The sequence below is a fragment of the Aquila chrysaetos genome, chromosome 1 (assembly GCF_900496995.4).
Source record: "Aquila chrysaetos chrysaetos chromosome 1, bAquChr1.4, whole genome shotgun sequence".
NCBI classification, from domain to species: Eukaryota; Metazoa; Chordata; class Aves; order Accipitriformes; family Accipitridae; genus Aquila; species Aquila chrysaetos.
This window is the reverse complement of record NC_044004.1, coordinates 4,012,383-4,034,447: the sequence shown is the minus strand read 5'-3', so window position 1 is coordinate 4,034,447 and position 22,065 is coordinate 4,012,383. Positions and strand designations below refer to the sequence as shown.

General features: G+C 35.8%; 1 protein-coding gene across 2 annotated transcripts in view; it reads right to left on the bottom strand.

Moving 5' to 3' along the window:
* The window catches only part of CTNNA2 (catenin alpha 2), a 460,705-nt gene that overhangs the window by 351,461 nt on the left and 87,179 nt on the right, over window positions 1-22,065 (bottom strand). For both annotated transcript variants that reach the window (XM_030042992.2, XM_030043077.2), the window contains exon 6: window positions 16,705-16,908. In XM_030042992.2, coding sequence (XP_029898852.1) covers window positions 16,705-16,908 — 204 coding nt within the window. The remainder of the gene's footprint in view (window positions 1-16,704; window positions 16,909-22,065) is intronic.

Below are 22,065 nucleotides of genomic sequence, written 5' to 3'. Positions count from 1 at the left end.
AAAATCTTAATGCTCTACAGGCTGTTTAAGTAAGGATCCTAGATTATTCATTTTGAAACAGCAAATATCACCTTTGGTTCAGGAACTCCCTGAACCATAAATTGCTGGAGGCTAAGATAATAAATTTTGCAAAGAAGAATCACAATCACAGTACATTTGTCAGGTTCTTGTACTCTTCTTTAGTCATCCCCCGTGACTATTTTCAGAGATAAGATACTAGGCCAGATAAAGCTTTATTCTGAGCCATTTTACATTCTTATTCCCCCAAATGTAGCCACTTTCTTTGAAGGCCAATTTTCAGTGCTAAGAACCTATATATAATTATCTAACATCATTGCAACAAACTCCCATAAGATATGAGGAAATCATCATATGAAGTTATTCACAGTAACAGACAATTTGCTACATCAAAATTTCATTCAAATGTGGGATCACTGAAAGGACCATGAGTGCTCATTTGCACAATATGTTCGAAACACACTTTCAAAATCATCTCGCTGATGTTGTCCTTCATGAACTGCCCTCCTTTAAGTACTCTTCTCTTTAGGGCTGTTCTCTACATAGATTTTTATGTCGTTTCCAAACTTGCCTTCTGTATGATTTAGTCAGTGGTGAGAGAAAAGCATTCCCAGAAAATAATCCAGGTCACTTAAAATATAGTATGCTTGGAGGGTACCAATCTCTTTCAATTGACTTGGGGGAATCCACAATGACCTGGTTCCTCACTTACATGCCTGAAAAAGGTTTCTTCGAGTGATAGGAATCCAGGCCCAAATGAGCAACCATTCTTCATCCTAATCACCTGAAACATCTTAAATTCATAAAGACAAGCAAAAATTCTGTAAGAAAATGCATATTAAAAAGGAAATATTCTTGCACCTGTGCAGAATCATTCTTCTTTTGCATTTTATACATAAGTATTTTCATATGCACTCAGATATGAGGCAGTAAGAATGGGTTTGATTAATTATCTATTGAAACAAAATCCAATAGAGATAAAGACAGTCAAAGTATCTTTCTACCCGAAACAGTTTCCAGGGAGGATAGTATCTAACAGACTCTGATCCCTACAAACCAGCAAAAATATTAGAAATTGATATAAATCCTTAAGAAGTACAGAGTCACCTTAGCCATTTTTCATTTAAGGCAAAATATTTGGTTTTGCACAGTTCTAGAAAAAGCTGTCCCTCTAGCTCCTGTTTATAAAAAAAAAAAAAAAAAAAAAAAAAAAAAAGAAAAGAAAAGCAATTTGCCTAAAAATCTAAATCACACTAATGCAGTCAGACTACTGTGGGGTTAGCCATCTGGCTTAGTGGCTCATTAGTAAAGAAATGACCCCTACGCATAAAACACAGTTGGGTCATTCAAAGCTAATGAGCCTTCAAGTTTTATTGTTTGGTACACACAAATGGTTGGATGTAGATCTACTTTGTAAGTCTAATCTTACACACTTGCAATCAGGCATACCTTTTATTTATTCGTTCACTTATTTATTTATTTGTACTGAAAGGAGAGAAAAAAATTGCTTGAGGAGAGAAATAAAATTAATGTTCATCAAAGGTATGGGCAGATTTCTTTAAACAAAGCTGCTCAAAAGCTTCTGACAAAAAAACCCAAAAAAGCCTCTGTATTTCTGCTTCAAAACATAATACACTAGTTAAACTATGATATGAAATTGCAAAACATTAACTACTTGATGCTTTTGTTTTTTAAACATCTGATTTCATAACTTTAATTTAAATTCACACTGACAAAGTGATTACAATTGAACACTTGGGTTAATCATGTGATGGCTATCCACGCAGAACACATCAGGACGAAGCAGCTCCCATAAAACCCAAGACCCAGATCTAACAATGTATATAATTACGTATTAAATCTTGAGAGTTAGCCTTACTGCCTTTCTTGGGGATATCTACATACTGAAAGTCAGGCATTTTATATTCCTGACTGAATCCCTTACGCATTTGTGTAACTATGAGTGACTCTTCACTGACATCCACGGGATTTGGCTCTATGGTCCTCATCCCATATGCAGAAATCAAAAGTACTGCATGAGGCATAAGGGTTTGTGCTCACCTACCCAGTCAGAAGAATAAGACATAATTTCATAATGAACTAATGGATTTACAACTAACATCAACAACAAAAAAATTTCTCCTCCTAATTTTTTTTCTTTTTTTTTTCCTTTTATTTATGTAGGAAATAAATAAAAAAAATTGATTCTTACTCTTTTTGGATACTCACTGCTATTATGGAACCTTACTCATGACACAGACTCCTCTTTTTACTTAGGTAATAAATTATTCACATTCAAGTATGCATTGCAAGGCCTTTAGTTGTTAAGCATATTGTTCAGATTTAAATGATAAAAAATGTGTTTAAAGATAAAATAAAAAATGAGTTCAAGTGCTTGAATTTTGGAACTCTTTAAAAAATTTAAATCTGAATTTGTCTATATAGAAGACAAAAGGAAGTTACCAGAAAAAAGGTCATGAATCCAATAAAAATGAAAATTCCACTGAGCAAAACCATCATAAGGTAGTTTGTAGAGAAAACAAATACACAAGCAAGCGTTCTGGTCATTTCACATCGCAGCAGCTTCTCTTCTGCTCTATAAGAAACAAAAAACCCCCGCTCTTCAATAGCCTCAGTAAATTCCCTGAATGAATGGTCCCACCACCTCACAGAAACTCAGTTTTGGACTTTCTGTTTATTTGTTTTCTTTCCATTCAAAATGCTATAATAAAATACAACTAATGCGATTTTCTCCAGCTTCTTGAGTTTACGGTGCTCCAGATAACATGGTTAAGTTGTTACGTGTTTATGTGATTACGTTAGATATCACCGTTCTTCTTACCCATCACTGTCAATCTCTCCTACTCTACCATGACGTCTCTTTTCAACAAGAGAGTGTACGGTGTTTAATGCAATAGCTTTAAAAGAACCAAAGGTTTCATTACGTTAATATGTCTCTGGTTAATTCTACCTTATCTACTTATTCAGCTTACCCTTAAAACCCAATTAAAATCTAATTTATCTGATCCCAGGATTCAAATACTATCTGGCAATGCATTTGACAGCCTTATAGTAACTACATTACTACACATTATGCCCCAAGGTGTTTTAGGTCATGTCAGAAAGAGCTCAGTCATCATCCACTTAAAGCTACAGGATTATATTTTGGGGATCTCTGATTTTACATTGAAATGTATAACTTGCATTGCAACGTTAATGCATAATTACAATTCTAATGCATCCATCTGGGTTGTCACTCTCCTAGTGTTGTTTTGTTTTTACTTTTTAAATAATTGCTTAACAAATGAAAGAATTGGTCAAGTTAGCAGTCAAGTAATCTGAGAAACATATAAAAAACCTACATAAGTATTGTGAAAATATGTGGTCAGCATGTTACCCTAAACTTAATTGTAGCTTACTCTATAAAGGAGATAAGCTTAAAGATTTATTAGAGTCAAATAAATTTCACAAAATGTTTCAATTCATTCTGCTGAAGCCAAATGCATGCTAAAATATTTTAAATAGTTGCAATATCTGTTAAAAGGAAGAGTTTGAACAAAGCTTCCAAATGCTATTAAATGTTATGAAAACTGGATCTATACTTAAAATTCCAAAAAGAATCCAAATCAAAAGGAAAGTCAATTATTCCTTCAACTCAGTCATCTTAAAAGAAATGAAACTATTCTCTTTCACTCCTACCATTTCACTAAAGGAGTTTCAGGGAACTAGTTACGGTAGAGATGCTTTTTCTGTCTTCCATTTCTCAAGTAAAAATATAAAAATAAACGACACGTGCTCCCAATGAATTGTTAATACATGATTCTGGAAAAAGTGACAAGTTACTCTGTCACAAGACGTGATGTCCTTGTGTTTCTACTTTATATCGGAAGCCGTAAGATAATTTCCCAGGTCAAATATCAAATCCCATTAAGCACTGATATATCTCATTTCACATTATCATACATTTGACTGTTGAAGAAAGCTACTTGGAAATAATCTTGTATTACAATGCATACGTTCTTAAGATCTGCCTCACACATCTACATCTGAAATAGTTTCAGAAGGGCAGGAGAGGCTCTTACGCCTTGCCTGCCAAATTCCTTACTGAAATCAAAACATCAGTGCCTTTTAAAAATGCAAGTAGAACTTAACACTTCATTTCTACCTGATATTGCATGCAGTTAATATTAATTTGCTTAAAATACATTTTTTCCCCCCAAATAACCATTTGTATCCATTTTTTTCTAAAGATCCCCTAACTGCTAGCAAGGTAACCTCTTCATTTTCTATATTATTAATTTTGTTTGATTACAGCTATACAACACCAGCATGCAGAGCTTTAGTGATGCACAAAACATTTCTGGTGTGCAAGTGTGCCCTCTTCTGGACATCTAATACCGTCATTTCAGATGACAATTCTCTAAATTGCATTGAATTTTTCCATCACTAACTTGCAGTGCCTTGTTCTCATTTGTAAAAACACTCCTCGTGTAAACAAAAACCAAATAATGCAAACCAATGCAGGATACATAAACTGCAGGTTTACACACACTGCTGTAATTTTCTAGTTTTGTGGATTTGATGGCTAATCGAAGTGCAAATACTGTAATGACATTACTAATATGAGGAGAGTTTTGACCTTTGCCTCTGGTAAAGTGTATCCTTCACTATCAAAATGATGATCTAATGTACTAAATGGGACAAATTTCACTTGACATCCTCTATCCTTCCCCTCTTTCGACGTGACTTCCTGCCAGCTTTCAATGAATCACAGAATCATAGAATGATTCGGCTTGGAAGAGACCTTTAAAGGTCATCTAGTTCAACGCCCTGGCAACGAGCAGGGACATCTTCAACTCGATCAGGTTGCTCAGAGCCCCGTCCAGCCTGACCTTGGATGTTTCCAGGGATGGGGCATCGACCACCTCTCTGGGCAACCTGTGCCAGTGCCTCACCACCCTCATCGTAAAACATTTCTTCCTTATGTCTAGTCTGAGTCTACCCTCTTTTAGTTTAAAACCATTACCCCTTGTCCTATTGCAACAGGCCCTACTAAAAAGTCTGTCCCCATCTTTCTCATAAGCCCCCTTTAGGTATTGAAAGGCTGCAATAAGGTCTCTCTGGAGCCTTCTCTTCTCCAGGCTGAACAACCCCAACTCTCTCAGCCTGTCCTCACAGCAGAGGTGCTCCATCCCTCCCATCATAATGAGAATGAAGAAAGACTTCTACAAAGTGCTCAGAGCTGATTCAATGTATACCGTGACGTTAATACAGTTGGCTAGCTCAGATTTTGACAATGCTCAAGAGGAGTTACGTAGTCTTCTGTCCTGAACAAGGGCAAACATACACTTAACAATATGTCGCTGATAGGCACTTGCACCCCTCTAGAGCCCAAGCCTGTTTACAGCTACTCCCTCCTCTGCTCACCTGCATAATAACAATATCTCAGAGAAATAAGTGTGCATAGGTAATTTAGTCTTTATATTTCCATTGCTGCCTTCAGGTTTTCCACATGATTACCAGAATCTGGACACATGCATACCAACCCCCGCCCCCAACTTTAAGTGAACAGAAAAATGTTATGTAGCCTCCAGGAGGCACAGATTTTTGATGTGGTTTTCTGAAAGCTGACTAATTTCAGTAGGTCCATGCTTATTTTATTTTGATGCATCCCCAGTAACTCTGTATGCATTGGGAATATTCTTCTTTGCATTCAAAAGAATACAATGCACAACAATGTTAATCTGGACTGTGCAAATATTGAAAGTAAGATCCATACACCAAAAGCAGGTATACATAGAGCTAATAATGATATTGCTATTGGTATAGTATAAAATGCATGAAGAACTTCTCTCATACTGATATTGACTTGCAGACATGGAAAAACAACAAATTAATGACCCATAAATGCTAACTTCAGTACAAAGAAAAATTACAGAAGTTATGAATCACACTATACACACAAGATTGATAAAGGACTTTTCTACAGGTGAACAAACAGCTTTAAGAACATTATTTTCAGATAGTCTAAGTCTTGCAAACATTAAGGCAATGCTTTCCAGCATATTAAAAGCACTGATGCAGAAGTCATTACTTCTGTAAAAGCACACTTTAGAAAAAACAAAACTAATTAATGCAAAATAAAATGAGCTAAAACATGAAAATTACCAGAAGAAAACACAATGCTTTTTTTGGTTGTGGGTTTTTTTTGTTGTTGTTGCTTTTGGGTTTTTTTTTCCCCCAAAAAAACATCTTTTGTCTGAATACACTGAGTGTAAAATGAGCACATACTCTGATAAGGGATCAGAAGTACAGCCAGACATTTTGTATACATACATAGGTATATGAGGTAGAACAAAGAGGAATAATAAATACATTTGTCAAAAAGGGCAAGTTTTCTGGAGGCAAAGTATTGATGAACTTGGGATCCACTTAATAAATCATTTATTCCAAACCATGGCATGTAGGAAATTAATATAACATTTTACAGGAAAGCAGTTTGGGTTGTTGGTCAGAAACAAACAAATCATCAAAATGAAACCCCACGTAATCTTCCCCATGACTATTGTCCCCACTTCATTCTGCCCCATGCCATCCTTCTCCCTACTTTTCAGTACAATAAGCAAACCAAAGCAATTCATTATTTGCCCAGTAATAGCAAAAATTCAGTACAAGTGCTGCGGAGGTTCAGGTAGTCTAGAGAGGAAGAAATTAAATTGAGTGAAATCCTATGTCTTTGAACAGATAGACATCTTGCACACCCTCCAACAGTCAAACACTACAATTATACAAATACTGCAATATTATCACAGAATTTTTTAATGTGGAAATGGCAAGGCACTTGAACTTTAATGAATTAAGAATGACATGACCTCAATTTTAATGGAGTAACAGAGGCCCAGGAAGACTAAGCACTATATGGACCTAGAAAATCAGTGATAAAGGGCAAATAACTTCACTTCCAGGCCTGTGCCTTAACCACTAGCTATTCCTTCCTAAGATAAATAGCAAAGAAAGGAGCAAATATAATTTATAGAATTCTCCTGTATATTTAAATCCTTTATGAGACTGAAACTTTTGAATTTACATGTGGAAAAAACAGTGCTTCCTTATTAGGCATCCAGTATTTTTTAAAGGCAAAGACAGGAAAAAAAGTGGAAAATCCAGAGAAAAAAAGATCTGATAGAAATTTAGAATGTATTAGAAATAGTTATGATTAAAAAAGGTGATATGAGACACCAAGAAAATAATTATTATTTAATACAAGTCTTAAAAGTTGAGTTAGCTAATGCTGGATTAACTTTTATTTTCTTATGTGAACTGACAAGGATGTCAAGAGGGATGTGGAGGGTACAATACCTCTGGCTGAACTGGTGGTTTGGAAGTTGTCAGCCCTCATGACCCCAAGGAAATGGGATTTTTGATATAATAACCTTGGGCAAAATGTTTAAACTTGTGACTAAATACCACCACAACTTAACAGACTCCTAATTTTAAACATGTATAGCACATACTAGGGCCTGAGAAGCAAAACAGGATGAAGAATATTAAAAACAACCACCAACAAAACCAAACCCACAGTTGTTAAGACAATTGTTTCTGTTTTAATTGTAAATCTGGCCATTCTATATTTTTAAATTTCCTAAAACTTAGGTCATATGACAATTTACTATAATTTTAAACAAGGTTACATTTACTACTATATAAAGGTATCATTATTTTCTGGTAATGTATTGTTTTTGATCTTTCTTACAAACTGCTTCATAGCAGCTGAAAATAAATGCATAAGAATTATCTTTAATATTTCTTGAAAAGCCAGACATTACATAAAATGTAAAATGGCAGTTTGAATACATTGTAGTGGAACCTAGACAAGATAACAGAAAGAACTTTGATATTGCATATGTGTGAAAAAAACTGTGTGTCAATTCTATTGACATCTTTCATTAATCTTATTCCATCTCCATTTTCCTTGTACTTAATTTCTCACAGGTCTCCTAAATGTTTTATGAGCCTACCCATATTGGCATATACCTACATATACTTTAAAAAAACACAAGCCTTTTGTATTTGGCTGTTTCAGATGGGATTCGGAATAATTATTTTTCTTTTCAATTCACAGAATTTTGAGAAGGGAAGCAGGAGTTGTCTTCCCTTTCCTATGTTAGTGACCAATAAAAAAAAAAAAAAACAAAAAACACGAAAAAAATATTGCTCTTGGAAAGGTGTTTCAGAGAAAAAACAAAAGAGTGAGAATGCCTTTGAAAAGGTAAACCATTCTGCCTCTTGAACTAGCTCTGTATATGTGCAGCTTTGATTTAAAATAATAAAAATAAATAAATATATATAGGGCTTTTGTCACTTACTTTAACCCTCTTCTCCAAAACTGGATCAGATGTACTTCTATCATTCCTTTTACCTACTCTTTAAAAACATCTAGTGACAGAGATTACATGATCTTTTGGGGCAATATATCCACGTAATATTACCTGAATCAGAAGAGGTATTTTAGAATGCCACACAACATACTACATTTTAAAGCTCGATTCCTGTGGACAGAGCATACTCCTGCCGAAAAATCGTACTGATCCCTGGCTTGTTTTCTGTTTGGCTTCTCTACTAATTTCCAATAAGAAAAGAGGTTGTGGGATATAAAATACAGAAAAATCTGAAAAATTATCATCAGCAGCTGAGAATCAAATGGTTCAGACAACAGTCCCAATCATAGTATCCAAAGTAACACCAACAGGAATATTAAGTGTAATCGAAAGGATAAACATGGAAGTAGCAAGAAGGAGCTCCTTCCTATCTTGCAGGTCTACATGAGGTGGTTTGCTCCGCAAAAATATTATTCGGAAACTATTCTGAGACATTAAGGTCTATAGAGTTTTACCCAAATAAATGGAATAACATACCTGCTGCCCCTGCACTCTTCATCTAATATGATTTGGAAACTTAAATTGGTAAGCCTGTTAACTTCATGACCCACTGTCTACCAAGAAGTCTGGACAGGAAAAAGTACTGGACAAGTCTACATGCAGTCTTCACTCCTCAGTTATGGAAATGCTAAATCCTTGGTTTCCAGTAATGAATTTGTCTAGATTTAAACAGATCCTTAAGAGTTCAGTTTACTTAATAATGAAATAACAATAAAGTGATAATAAGAAAGAGAATTCAGTGAGGCACTGGAATGCAACATGATTCAGACCTTTTTTTCCCAAGCCTTCAGGTCACTCACTGGGCTTCATTAATTATATAGAGACATAAAAAGAAGTGAGAAAATAAGTCATCACATGCAGGCACTTGGTTGGATTTACTGGCAGTCTAGAAAATTTCCACGCTAATTTGGAGGGAAATATCTTGTCCGAAACATCACTCAACCTAATATAGCAATTCAGCCTTAAATTCAAAAAACCCTCATGTGATTTATTTACATTTTAACAAGACATACAAAACTTTTCTCATGACATATCATGGTCTGCCTTTAATGACAAAGAGCAAAAAGGAGGTACCTATAAAATGTTCTCCAGTGGACCCCATCAGGGAAAAGCAATCAACACTGTGGTTCAGAAAGAGCATTTCCTCCCACAAATATTAATACAGCAAATTGAAAAATCTAGTCATCCAAACAGAGGAAACACCACAGGGATGTGTAAATTTGCAACCACCAGAACCTGAAGTCAAGACAATTTGTTAGCATATTTGTCATTTCCAAGCCATAAAGTCCCACTTTGTCACAGAGCTTTTCTATTTGTTTCTGATGGAAAACATTCAGCGTGGTTCTCTGGATCCGCTAGGAAAAACAAAACAAACTCTGAACATGGACTTGCAAAACCAGAAAATACAGGAATGAAGAAGTAAATCAAAACTCACTTATGCAATTTTAAGCAGTGCAGCATTTCTGTAAAACTATCAAAAACTACTGGGCATCCCCTACGAGGCCCTGATGATATCATCAAAAAGAAGAGACAGCAGGTTCCTTAAAAGGTGGCTGAAGTTACACTCCCGGTAGCATACTTAGACAGTGATTTATGTACAGTCACGAGAAGTCGAGGCACTCAGGAGGGATGCATAAATGCAAAGAAACCTACACTGACTGAGAAGCAGTGCTGCGACACATCATAAAACATTCACCCACTTGGGAACACATCCTATTCCTCCAGTAATAACTACTGTGTTTCTACTTGTTTCTTCCAAGTTAGGAAAGACAAAACTCATATAGCCTCTAAAAGAGCAAAGTGAATAGTAAAATAGCTTATCTCCAGCTTGAAATACAGTAGGAAGCTTTAAGCAAGCCATTGTCCTCTAAAAATTATTCAGAAAGCTAGGAATTCAACAACAGTAGCAACAGAAAAATTGTCCTGCTGAGCCAGTCATGCCTAAATCAGTCGGTGCTGATGACCTAGCAGTCAATCTCTTGTCACTCATCTCTGATTACTCATCTCAGGACAGCTACGGACATTTCTCTGTCTCGTAACTGTAATTTACTGCTCACCGTCACCCAGATTAACCTTACGCAAGTCAGCACCAGAACTGAAACGTACACAGAAATTATTACTTCTCTCTTAAATATGAATTCAGATGGAGCTGTTAAATATGGAAGCTGACAGTATCGAGAGTTTATAGATTTTCATTTGCGATCATGTTTTTCATTCCCAAATCAAGCACAGTAACTTCAGCTGTCTGTTAGGGACGTTTCATTTTCATGTAGTGCAGCACTATAATTTTACTTTGAGCAATTCAAACTTTTTACTGATATATTTGTGAAGAAAAACTGCCCGTAGACTTGTGCTTTCTTATTCATTCTTCTCATATTTTGCATTTTCAAGATATGACATTTTCTTCTCCGTAGGAAACAGGAATTAGAGCCTATAGCATCTCGGTTACAGTGAGCAGACATCAGGAACGGGTAGTAACTTTACAGAACAAGATTACAAAGAGCAAACACTAAGCAACGTTATTCCTATGGTAATATCAGTAAAATACCAACCAAAAAAAGCCTAGCCTGCAGTGCTCTGGTTCTCAAGTCTAAACATTAAATTATCAGTAGTAATACAAGGACTGCTCATTCCACTTGGATACAGAGAAATATTCTCTGTCCCCAAACGCAATTACACGAAAAACAAACCCCAAGCTCTTCTGAAACGTTGGCAGTGGCTGGGATCAGGAGCACTGGGTGAGACGAAAACGAAGGTATGAGAATGAAGGTTGGCTTAATAATAAACCCAAAGTTTTAAGAAGATAACCTTCTATTTGTACTAGATAGGAAATGCCTTTTCAAATGCAGACTTGAATTAATGCCAAGCCAGTATTCAAGTGATTACAGAGGTCTCTAACAATTACGGCTCACTCACTTGTCAACTGCTTCCCAAATTTCTTTTTGATACACCCCAAATTTCAGTCTGCCTGTGCTTGACACTGAAACTGATGATGTCAGAGGGAATTCAAAGCATTCTTTTTTAAGCATATTTTTCTAAAGATTTAATTTTCTTCCTTTCTTATCTTAATCAGATATCAACACAGCAGCACCCTGATGCTTCCTAGAAAGGGTGCCCAGAATTGGGTTATATGAGTTTGGCAGTGTACTTCTAATCCAGGAGTCTGAGTTTAAGAGCTGGAACTCCCAGGTTTCTAGGATTTTTGCTTCCTGACAGCCTGCAATACAAATCATGAAGGATACAGGAGAGTAAACCAGCAGGAAACTAGACCACAATCAGAGCTAACCATCCGTTAAATAATTTTTTCATTTAGACAAATGGAAAACAATTGCATTAAGAGCTTCTGTGGAGCTGTACTTAGTTCTTCTCTGTAGGACAGAAGTCTAGAAATGTAATTTTATTTTGAAATAAATGATGGGATTTAGCACACATACATAAGAATCTGAAAAAAAACCCCTATCAATTTTCTGTGAGAGACTGGAAAAAAAAGTCATACGACCCAGCAGACTGAGAGTCCTCCTGTCTCCGCTTCCCAGAAATAAAAGATTTTAAAGTTCAGCTGAGTTCACCATAGAAATAATAGATACCATGCTGGGAAAATATTTTGACAGAGTTACTGACAAGTGAAACTAATACATATTACTAGATATATGAACAATAATGGAACAGTTTACATCTCATCTCCGCAGAAGTTCTCGCAGAGTACTGTCAGACTCCAGTCAATGCAATATATTATACAAATACATAATTATTCATAGAATTGGTAAAGATCCTAGGGACTAATTTTCCCATAGCAATAATAATTTGAAAACCTCCTACAAGAATAATTGCTTAAATAACCCCTGAATTGGGACCAGAACATTTGAATATTTGTGAAGATAGCTTGAAAAAAATTTTAAAAATCTTATTTGAAACGTAGGAAAAGGAACAAACCAACATTCATCTGAGGAGAAGGAAGGAGAAACCAAAACACACCTCTCCAACAGTGTCTTTTCACAGTCCTCCAAATACATTTCTGTCACTTTTCCTAAAACCTTTTTAACACAAAATAATACAACTGCAAAACCAGCATTATTTTTACTTATCTAAATTGAAATCTGCCCTATCCTTCTCTTTACAGAATTTCTTTTCATATTTTTCTTTGGTTGCCAACAGTTTAAAAGTGAGTAGCTGCAATTTTTTAAACTCATATCCCTACACCTCACCTCTTGAAGTTTTGTTTCACCAGTCTTGTGTCCTCCTCACCAAACGACAAGACGACCTGTGACATCTGTCCATCTAGTCTTCTGATGTGCAAAACAGCTTTAACTTAATTTGGTAAAACTCGGGATAATACACAGAGAGGTTTTACCCCTGGCATATAACTAACTGCAGAACATTGTTAGCTACTTGTTAGCCTGTGATGGATCCATAAAAACCAGGTGGACAAATGGGGAAAACAACATTGTCACTTGTGTTAAATTTTCCCTCCCCATGTAGCAGAGCATATTGATCCACTAAACTCTGGTAAAGCACCTAGGGATAAAACAGCTCACAGGTGCAGGGAATATACCTGTCGATATGATGGAAGTACTTAAAAAGCCCTGCAGAAGCACAGAAGATAAGACCAATGCGTCTCTACAGGGAACTTTCTAAACTAGAGGTGGGCACAGCAGGGGGTTCTGCAGGTGGAGGAGGTTTTCTTGTACTACTTAAAAGGCAGAAGTTCCCACATTGTTCAGTTGGAAGCCATTTCCTTTTCTTGCACACAAAACCTGGGAAAACCCTTTTTTCTCCTTGCATTGCCTTCAGCATTCATCATTTGAAATGCTAGAAGGTATGCAGCATCACAGAGCCAGCCTTGTATTTCATACAGCTCCCTGTAAACCTTCCGGTTTCCAATTCATGCCTGCAATACCATCCACAGGGGCAACAGCAAAAGATCAGTGAAGCTTCAAGAACAACATCACCATTCTGAGTATGTTCTTTTGCCTCAATATTTTACTTAGCTTCTACGAAAATTGAATATAAGACCGAACATAAACCACAACCAATTTATATGGGACTTTGCAGTGTAAATATCCAACAGATAAAAGGGAATATAGAATCTACTTAACAACCAAAAAATAGAAATGTTCTTGTATACAAAAAGAAACACCAAATCATAGAAGCAGATAACTCAAAAGAAACAATTTTAAGCTGGAGAAGGACTGAACTAACATTGTCTGTACAGCACATTGCCAATACCCTGCACTTCATTGTCTGTATCCTTCAAATATGACCACAAAATATTTAATTTGTTCTATGTTCTTTATATCTCATGGCAAGCACCAAAAGCAGTACGCACATTTGATCAACAATCATCGGGCAAAAAATGATCTGTCGTATTCTAGACATCATCAAACAGCAAAAAACCCAAAGCATTAATGTCCAATTAATTTCACAAGCTTTAAAGCAAGAGCAGGAATCCAGTGGTTTAAGGCTATATAGGCAGAAGATGTTAAAGATATCCATCTTCACCAAATCATCTCAAAGCCAACGTGCTCTGCCAGTCCAGCCAAGTCTTGATCAGACTTCTAACTGTGTCATGTTTGGTGTATGCCTTTCAGTTTTACCCTTTTGAAACTCATCTGAGCTTTTAAAAAACTTTCCAGGTGAAATCTTTTGTCATAATCAACATGCTTAGCATTACTGCGAACCCAAGAAAGTCCATCCCCAGGTTTCAAGGAAATGGTTAAATACTAAAGCAAATTCTGCCAGGGCAGACAAATGGGTGAAATTCAGTCTCTAGATAGATACCTAAACATGAGCTGCCTACAAGCTAGGGATCTAATCTTCTACTCCAGTTAATGGGGTTTTAGTTAATGTAGTCAGAAGAGTCTAGAGTTATTTAATTTATTTCATATTAAATTGTAACTCTTAGTCATCTGAATGGCTCTTCAGGTTCCCTTGGCAGTATTGATCTGATCTCCAGTATTGATCTGATCTCCACCAATTATAGCAGGAGCTTAAGCAACTGAGGCTCAAACGATTTGACAAAGGTACGAGTCTGGCCATTTGTTCTTCCCTGGAGCACACGTGACATGGAAGTTAGGCTGGCAGCTATGACACAAGACCCGTGGTAGATCCAAATGCTTCTGAGTGGCAGATTGAGGAGCCTCTGTTCAAATGAGCACCGGACTATTTAAACTCATACTTTAAAATGCCACTAGGCATCTATCTTTAAACAACCAAACTGAGGCCCCTAGTTTACCTGTCTGTACTCACATACAGAAACGTAAATTTAGGTGACTTAATCTGTAAACTGAATCCCATCCCTTTTATCTGCCAAGATCAGCTTGGAAGACAACATTTAATGCAATATCGTTCTCAAATTCTACCATCCCAGATGTGTTTAAATTAGAAGTACTTCACTTTATGTAACTTAAGTATACATTCAGTTCTTACAATGTTTACTCAATAGCTGTAAAAAATAGCTTAAATTGATTACATTCCAATATAAACCAGGAAAATAATAATAATAAAAAAAAAAAAGGAATCGTGCAGCTCAGACTAATTAGAACGGAAAAGAAAAAAGAAAAAAGGAGGAAGACAAATTCAAAAAACACCGTGGTAACCATAAAAACAGATGCTCACACCATTATGTGTTTAAGTAAAAACAATGAAACTATATTAGCCACTTTCAGTGTGGTCATAAATGCCTACAGTCATTGAAAACTCTCCTTCCTCTGTAAATGTGGTCAGAAATAAAATAGGAACGTTTCTGGTCCAAGGGCAAATTGCATCGTTACCAAAAACCTGTGTACTTAAAAAGAGGTACCACAACAAACCAAGAAGCCACAACCCATCATTTCTCAAAGTTTTTTTGAGAGACCTTTAAAGATTACACCTAACTGTAACAGTTGTACAAAGGAAGATTCTGTAGGAAGCAATCCAGCAAGTCCTCTGCCACCAGAGCCTCGTCATCTATTATTTAATGCTCTCTTTATAACACAACAGCACAGACTTTGCTTTCATTCACAGTACAAGAACCTTTCAACTATCACTTCATAAAAACTAAAAAGCAATTAATATATGCTTTTAAATTTTGCATCATCAGAAACAGCTATTTCTTGAGATGACTCTATTATATGGGAGAATACCTTAAAAAATGTCATAGTTAATTTTGAACTGTACAATAAAGTGACTAAAGGACTGAAGTTTGCACTATTGATACTGCATTGTACCACTCTACCAACTAACTATAACAGTACCAATGAACAGAATAATGTTAAAGTTTCACCCTTGAACAGTCTCTTCAACATTATTTTGATGATTCTAGCAAAATAGGAACAAAACGTGCCGCCTGATACTCTGGAAGAAACAACAGACAAGAAACAGCAAAGTATAGGATTCTCAGTTTGATACCTGTTTGCAAACATTTCCATTTTAAAAAAAGGTTGTTGATGTTGCTTAGGACTTTTTCACACATCCTCCAAAGGACACAGCGATAGTACTTATGAGTTTTAATATACAATGTTAGGCAGAGAGAATTTTCTGGGATAAGTTACGCAGACCAAAGCTTATCCACTACAGGTTAACACCATGTTGAATAATTTAACACCTCTAGAAACCATACACAGATAGCTGTATTTAAGATACTGCAGATATGTTTCTTTGTGTGAACAGCAGTAGTGTTAAACTCACTACATTTATGGCAACTGAATATTTAGTAGCTCCAACAGCAAGAGAAGACCTTCAGTGGTTTAACCCACACAGCAAACAGACAACCTCACATGAGTATCTACAGGTAACATCCTAATAAACAAACACAATGACCACCATCCCACAGTAGAAATCATGTTGAAAATCAACTGTATTCACTTTCATTAAGAAAATAATTCTTAGGCTATTTGCCACTTACATTGCTTGATGTTAGTTTCCATTAAAAAGTATTTTACCTCAAAGGGAATACTTGTTGGTTATTTATTACATAAGAAGAAACTTTAATGCTAAAGCTATGGGAAGCACAGTTCCTTTGCGGGTAAGAAACATTCCCGTGAGCTTCTGATTGTCCCAAACTTCTGTCAAACGTTTGCAATCTATTAAAAAGTTCAATAATTCAAATAGCATTACCATTAAAATGTTAAATAATTCAAATAGCATTACCTCTACTCCCGGTATAAAGACACATTATTGTTTTTGTTAAATATGAAAATCATAACATTAACCTCAGAAAGGTTTCCTCATCTACTGAAAAAGAAGCCAGTAATAAGAGCGTGTAACTTACGTTATTCATATACTCGCTGAGCAGGTCCTGCAGGGCCTGCCGCACGGCATTGCACTCGGCTACGATCCGTTCCCGGCGGTCGTCTCGCGTGCACGAAGAGTCTGCCATCAGCGCTGCTCCGCTGATGATGCTCTCCAGCCTTTCTTCAAGAGACGGTCTGAAGCGGGCCTCGCTGAAAGTCATGGGGTCTAAAATAATTTTGTTCTAAAAAACAAAAGGCGAGTGGGAAAATTAGGAGCGTGCGTGGGGCTTCAGGTTTTCTTAAACGGCTCTCATTTCAGCGGCTTCACGGGGTTCTTAGTCTTTCATATCAATAAATTATCTACCAAATTCCTGAAAAATCAATGTTACAGAAATATCTGGTAGCTCTGAAATCCCAATATATATATAAAATAAATAATTATATCTAAAAATAATTCACATCACAGTTATAAAAGACTACTGTCAAGAGCAGCACAACTGGTTCAAATAAGTGTTTGGGAAGCACATAGTAAAAAACGAATCAACACAAACTACTGTACTATGTATGCAATATGTCTGTGTGTCTCTATGTATTATATGTACATATTCCATCTTGGAGTAAACTAATATTATTCTTTTCTGAATCTTTTGAAAATCTCTTGGATATTCAGTAAATTCATATGAAAGGTGTAAACATTCAAACCATTGTTTTAATAGTACAAGTTATTTATGACTTAAGAGAAAATGGGATATACTGTTAACTAATTCCTTCATTTTGATTCTTTGTATTAGCAGACTAAACTGCTGAAATGCTACTAGATTACTTCAATATTAAATAAAAAAAAGAGAGGGAATTGTCATTAACACTGCAAGAAAACCATTATTAGATAATCAGACAAAAATGTGAAATATTTCCGATTCCCATTCTGTAGCACATCTTTTAAAAGCCTTTTTCTAAAGGCTTTTGCAAGCTTTTTTCTGTTTTTAAATCAGGAACTAAAAAGAGAGCACTACAGGAAAACAATCTAAAGACAACTTTAATTTGTCAAATAGCCTACTGGTTAGCAAAATGTCTTTACTCCACTAGAAAAACATTTGATTTTCAAGGACTGTTTTCTATTAAAGACATTTTGTGTTTTAAATTATGATCATTGCTAAACATTTGTGTACTTTAGATATCAAACGTATTACCAAATACCAAACAGGGCTAAACCACATAGATTCAGCCCCCATTAGCGTAGAACCTCATGTAATATTATGAGTTTTGAGTCACTGCTAGAGTATATTCTGACTTGCTTTTCTCCTTTTGTAGTTCAAGGTAACAAATACGAAAGCAATAATCGCCTGCTCCCACTTACAGGCACGTTTGCAACACCGTGTAATTCAGTAACCTTTTGCTGCAATCATGCAAAGGAGTTTCACAATTGCATATTGTCTAAAAATGCTTTGTAAGCCCTGCACTTCTTGAGTTTTAAAAGAAAATAAATCATGAAATGTTTAGAAATAGGAATGTAAGAGGCAGATCTGAAAAAGTTAAAAGCATTCTGTTTTCTAATAATCACATCTATTTTAAAGCACATCGCATTTTTGTTAATGAACCATTTTAATTTTCACAACATTTTGATAACTTTATGATTAGTCTATTTCCTTTAATATGCAAGAGCAATCAACAAATGCAAGCCAAATCATAGAGTTAATTTGAAAAAATACACCACAATGTATTAAAATGTACATGGGGATTTAGGGAGATAACATATAAGAAATATCTGCCTCTAACATTGCAAACTGTATCAGCTTATTATGAATCAGCACATGCTCAAATGAACTTATTCTAGGCTAAATTCTGATTCCCAGTGAATACATTTTGTTTAATTCAGTGGGACGAGGCTTTTGCAAAAGATCTGCTTATTTCTCAATGAAACTTCCAATTAACTCCACACACAAAAAACATAACTCTCGTTACAATACAGAGAGAGAGGATCAAGCCCTGAAAAATCTAGAACATAACTGACAGTGTAGCAGTTAAATAGTAACAAACACAAGGATGTCAGGAAATTTTTGAAGATTCACTATTTAATAAAAAGGAAAAATAGAAGAATTTTTACTAGACAGTATATTGTTCCAGCTATAGGAAAGGCTGACTTAGCAGAAATAAATGCAGCATTACCCAGAATGTGAAATAATGTCTCACACGTATCTTCTAGGGTCTGTGTTTCACAGCAGTAAGTGGAGCAAGTTTACAAGCATCTAAATTAGAAATGACTTCTCTAAGAGTTAGGCCTATGCATATTTATGTAGCTGTGCTTTTCAGTCAAATGATAATACTTAATGTATAGAGTCCACTGCCACACTTATGTTCATAAGCACTGGGATTTTCAGAAATCAACTATATATTCTATCTTCACAACAGCATATTTAATTCAGTAGTAGCAAGACTGAAATTGCGTCATATGAACTATCTTAGCAAATCATGTCATTAGTAAAAAGGTATAAAAATAATTAGCTGCATGTTTCAGATTATTTTCAGTGTTTCCTTACTCAAACGTGGTTGTGGTTTTTTAAATAAATGACCATAAAATGATAATGTTAATGGTCATGGTGGTTTTTTTAAATGACCATAAAAATAGTCCTGAACAAAGACAGCAAGTACGCTTTACTAGAGAGTAGAGGATTTCCAATAGCCAACATACGTTCTACTTGTAGCAAACCTCTTTCTCAATCCATAAACTCAATCAAAGCAACATCCATACAGCACTATCGCAATTTCCATGTTTCGGTTATAGCAACATAACCAGTCCTTCCATAAATGTCTCAGGACTTCTCCTTACAGCCATAGGTGTAAGGTTCTCTACCCACAGAGCAAATTTCAAACAGTAGATCTTACACCTCTCAGCGAGTCATGAATCACACCTGTCTTCTTAGAGGTTTTTGAAGACCCTGCACTCAGTCTTCTATGAGACCCAAGGACCTACCAAGAATGTATTCCTGGAACATTTCCATCCTTTTCGAACCTTGAGGATGAACAATCTGCAGATCAAATATCTCCAATCTCTCTGATCACTGAAACCCAACTCATTTTTTTCATAAGCAGTTATCTCATACTCCATGAATAAATTTAGGAAGTTCTGTTCAGGTTACATGCAAATACCATTTACACTTGAAATAATAAAGTGTGTATCATTGGAGGTGTATAACTAATTTAAGCCAGCTTTCCTCACTGTAAAACACAGAAAAGGAACATATTAGTGGATTTTTTTCTAAAGAAGAAGAGATCTTTATGACCGCCACACCTCAGGTCATGAAGGACAAAAGCTACTGAGTTGCACTCAGCAATTTTTCATCCATATCCCACAAAACTTTTTGTTCATAATGAATTCTTAGGCTTAAGAATTCAGTTAAATATTTGTTTGGGATATTCTCTTAATAAACATCCAGAATCACAGAATAACTTAGGTTGGAATAGAGAGTTCTCAAGGTCATCTGTTTTTTGTTGTTTTTTTTGGTTTTTTTTTTAAATGACCATAAAAATGGTCATAAAGACAGGACGTACACTTTACTAGAGAGTAGAGGATTTCCAATAGCCAACATACGTTCTACTTGTAGCAAACCTCTTTCTCAATCCATAAACTCAAATCAAAGCAACATCCATACAGCACTATCGCAATTTTCATGTTTCGGTTACAGCGACCTAACCAGTCCTTCCATAAATGTCTCACTTCTCCTCATTAAAGCAGAGCCAGCTTCAACATCAGGCCAGGTTGCTCAAGGCTTCTACCAGTCAAGATGAAATCTTCATCCTTGGAGGTTTTCCAAATCTTTCTGCCCCCTCTTTCAGAGTTTGATCACATTCATGGTGTGGGTTTTTTTTTCTCCCCAATATCCAAACAGAATTTTCCTTCAATCAGCTTGTGCCTGTTGCCTCTCATCCCAATACCATGAACCTCAAAGTAGACTCTAGCTCTATTTTCTGTACACCATCCTACCACGCAGCTGAAGACACGAACAAGATCCCTCCTCAAAGCCTCTTATTCCGCAGTCCAAAAAATTCCCAGCCTTGCCAGCCCCTCTCAATTTGTCATGTCCTACAGCCTCCTCATCATTTTGCGGTCTCTGCTGGATTTCTTTGTCAGTCTTCCTTGCACTGGGAAGCCCCAAACCGGATTGGGAAGGCCTGATGCAGTTCCATACGTGCTAAATATAGGGGCAAAAAATCACTCGACCTACTGCCTACACTCTTACTAATTCAGCCTCGTAGGTGGCTGACCTGCACGGCTGTAAGGGTGCACTGCTGACTCAGGTTGAACTTGCTGTCCATCAGAATCTTCAAATGCTTTTTTTGCCCCACTGCTTTCTTAACCCTAACATCACACAAAATGGTCAGAACTAAATTTTTGGGCCTCTCTTAATTCACTTTTATAACAAGAAACACTGTTGGAAAAGAAAAACTTAGAGGTTCTAAGGAAAGAGAACAACTACACTTTGTTTAAAGTATAATAAATAATGATGTAGTTAATTTCCGAAGGCTGGTTATAAATAAATGATATTTTAGATGTTTATTTTAAACTCTAAACATTTCTCAAATAGGACAACAGGTTTTTGAGCGTTGGGAAAAAGAGAACAGGGATGAGAACCTGCTACATGACAGCTCTCAACAGTTCCCAAAGAGACACTATTTTTTGCTTCTGAAAGGTTTTACTCCTTTTCAAAGAAAGCTTGGTATCTAAATGCAACTTCAGACTATGTTATTGACATGTACAAAGTTCTTACACATATCTTAACATTATGTTAACAAGGAAATAATGTCTTCTTGGAAGGAAGAAAAAAATAGTTGCCAGGAAATCTGGCTAAATAAATTCCTTCAAAAGTCTCAAGTTCCCCTCACTTCTTGACAGCCAGTTAATGAATGATGAATGTAAATGAATTGGAACATTTTACATTTCTAATTAATTAACTAACATTAAAGCCATAAATCAGGGACTGACACCATAATTCAGGCCTTATAATTAAGTGTTTCAAGCCTCTTTCCAACTGCAGACAGATTAGTCTAAACAGTTTCTTTGCTATGAACATACATCATTTTGGGCTTCAGTTGCTGAAACCAAGTCCAAGAAAATTAATTTAAATATAATTGGAGACTTATTTGAAAACTGCTAAACTTGTGATAATATCTTCTTTAAGCATATTATAGTTAACTATTTTCTCTTGTACTCTGCACTTTTTTAAATTATATAAAGGTGTGTTTATAGAGTAGTTGCAATGTTTTCGTAAAGAATAAAAACTTTCAGAAAATAGACCTCTTCATACTAATTAGTACTATACGCCATCTTTATCTTGCTCAAACAGGAATAAACTATCACGAACACTAAAAAACTATAGGGCATCACTTCTGAAATTTCAAGT